This window comes from Mus caroli, chromosome 8 (assembly GCF_900094665.2).
Source record: "Mus caroli chromosome 8, CAROLI_EIJ_v1.1, whole genome shotgun sequence".
In the NCBI taxonomy this organism is placed as follows: Eukaryota; Metazoa; Chordata; class Mammalia; order Rodentia; family Muridae; genus Mus; species Mus caroli.
The window spans coordinates 96,180,917-96,182,834 of NC_034577.1; the positions used below are offsets into that span (position 1 = coordinate 96,180,917).

The 1,918-nt window shown below is 45.5% G+C and overlaps 1 protein-coding gene across 1 annotated transcript in view; it reads left to right on the forward strand.

The window, feature by feature from the left end:
• The window catches only part of LOC110300898 (carboxylesterase 3A), a 9,587-nt gene extending 7,683 nt beyond the window's left edge, over positions 1 to 1,904 (forward strand). Inside the window, exons 8-10 of the mRNA XM_029480258.1 lie at positions 425 to 591; positions 1,514 to 1,663; positions 1,789 to 1,904. Of these exons, the coding sequence (XP_029336118.1) occupies positions 425 to 591; positions 1,514 to 1,663; positions 1,789 to 1,871 (400 nt within the window). The 3' untranslated portion in view covers positions 1,872 to 1,904. The remainder of the gene's footprint in view (positions 1 to 424; positions 592 to 1,513; positions 1,664 to 1,788) is intronic.
• The last annotated feature ends 14 nt before the right edge of the window (positions 1,905 to 1,918 follow it).

The window sequence follows — 1,918 nt, forward strand, 5'->3', positions numbered from 1 at the left end:
ACTGCATGCAAAGAGCTGCCCAGATATCCAGAGAGCATCTGTGTGTGTTATTGTCTTTAGAAACCCCAGAGCCCTCTCTATCATACAACTTCATTGCTGCTCTCTGGAATTGTGTGGTACCCCGATTCAGTGTATCTTCCTGATTAATTACCACACTCTGTGCTGCACACTTCACCTAGACTTNGCAAAAAGTTACAAGGTAGACACTGACTTTCACTGCAGTTCAAATACCTTCTTAAGGTGCTACAGTCAAACAGTGGCCACAGGGCTACACTGTGCTTATGCTACTTTGATACGATCTTTTAAGAAAACACCCAGGGAGGCAGAGAGATGGATGTCCACCCCTGAAGCATGAGTCCAAGGATTTGAAAGAATCTGTAGTGGAGGATATGGGGATCCGTGGGACGTCTGCCTAAGCTGTGTGATGTGACATTTCACCCCAGCAACTGCCCCCTGAGATACTGCTCACCATCATAGATGAATACATAGACAATGGCTCAGATGAATCAGCTACAAGGTATGCCCTCCAGGAATTGCTGGGTGATATCACATTGGTCATTCCTACCTTGAACTTCTCAAAATACCTTCAAGGTAAGCCANCCTTTGCCACCTTCCCTGCTTTCCCTGGAGTATCACAAGTGACATAGCTACCAATAGGTACAGAGTCCCTCTTATGATTTACATCCTACACTCTACAGCCACCTTCAAGACCATCCCAGGAGTGGCTAGTACCTCAGGCAGGATATGAAACAGAACTTGAGAGAGATAAATTGACTTATCAAAGGTCAACCAGCATACTCTTTATTAACTCTGTCCCTGAGATTTATTCAGATGGCAGTCAATTCAATGCTTGCCCTGTGAACCTGACACTGTCCTATATTAGGTACATGTTCTTAAACTTGTGACTTCAGGCAAGATGTAGAGGTCCTCTCTGGGCCTCACAATCATCATTTGTTAAGTGGGAACATAAGGAATGTTAATCAAAAGCAGTGGTATGACCACTGTTAATGCTGTGACCCTTTAATAAAGGTCCTCGTGGGGTAGTGACGCTCATACATAAAATTATTTGGTTGCTACTTCATAACTGTAATTTTGTTACTATTCTGAATTATAAATATCTGATGTGCATGATGTCTGATAGGTGACNCCAAATGAGTCTTGGCCCACAGGTTGGGTACTGCTCCTCTAAAGATCATCCTGAGTACAAAAACAAATGATACACCACATTCAGGTCAGGTGTGGTAACATTCATGCCAGCACTTAGGAAGTGGAGACAGTAGGATCAGGAGTTTAAAGTCATCTTTGGCTATATAGGAAGTTCAAGGACTGACTGGGATGTATGAGATTTTGTCGTTAAAGAGCAACAACATCCACCAAGCAATCCCAGGAATGCTTGCCATCCATCTCCAGTCTGTACCACTCTTCTGATGAAGATGGATGCCATTAAAGCTTGTGTACTGATTGTGCCTGATTGAACTGTGGGCACCTAACATGAATCCTGCCTTCTCTGTAGATGCTGGGTGCCCTGTTTTCTTGTACGAGTTCCAGCATACACCCAGTTCTTTTGCGAANTTCAAGCCAGCCTGGGTGAAGGCTGACCATGCCTCTGAGAATGCCTTTGTTTTTGGAGGTCCTTTCCTCACTGATGAGAGTTCCCTCCTGGGTAAGAACAAATAGACATCCCATCCCTAGGCTACCATGTTCCAGATATCTCCAGTCAGTGCCAGGGACCTGTGGGGACAGTCTAAGCCTCACCTGATTCTAAACCAAATTTGTCCCTCCTACCAGCCTTCCCAGAGGCCACAGAGGAAGAGAAGCAGCTGAGCCTGACCATGATGGCCCAATGGAGCCAGTTTGCACACACAGGGTGAGTAGGTTACACAGGGAAGGCTTTGGGCCTATCTGCATCTACCCAGGG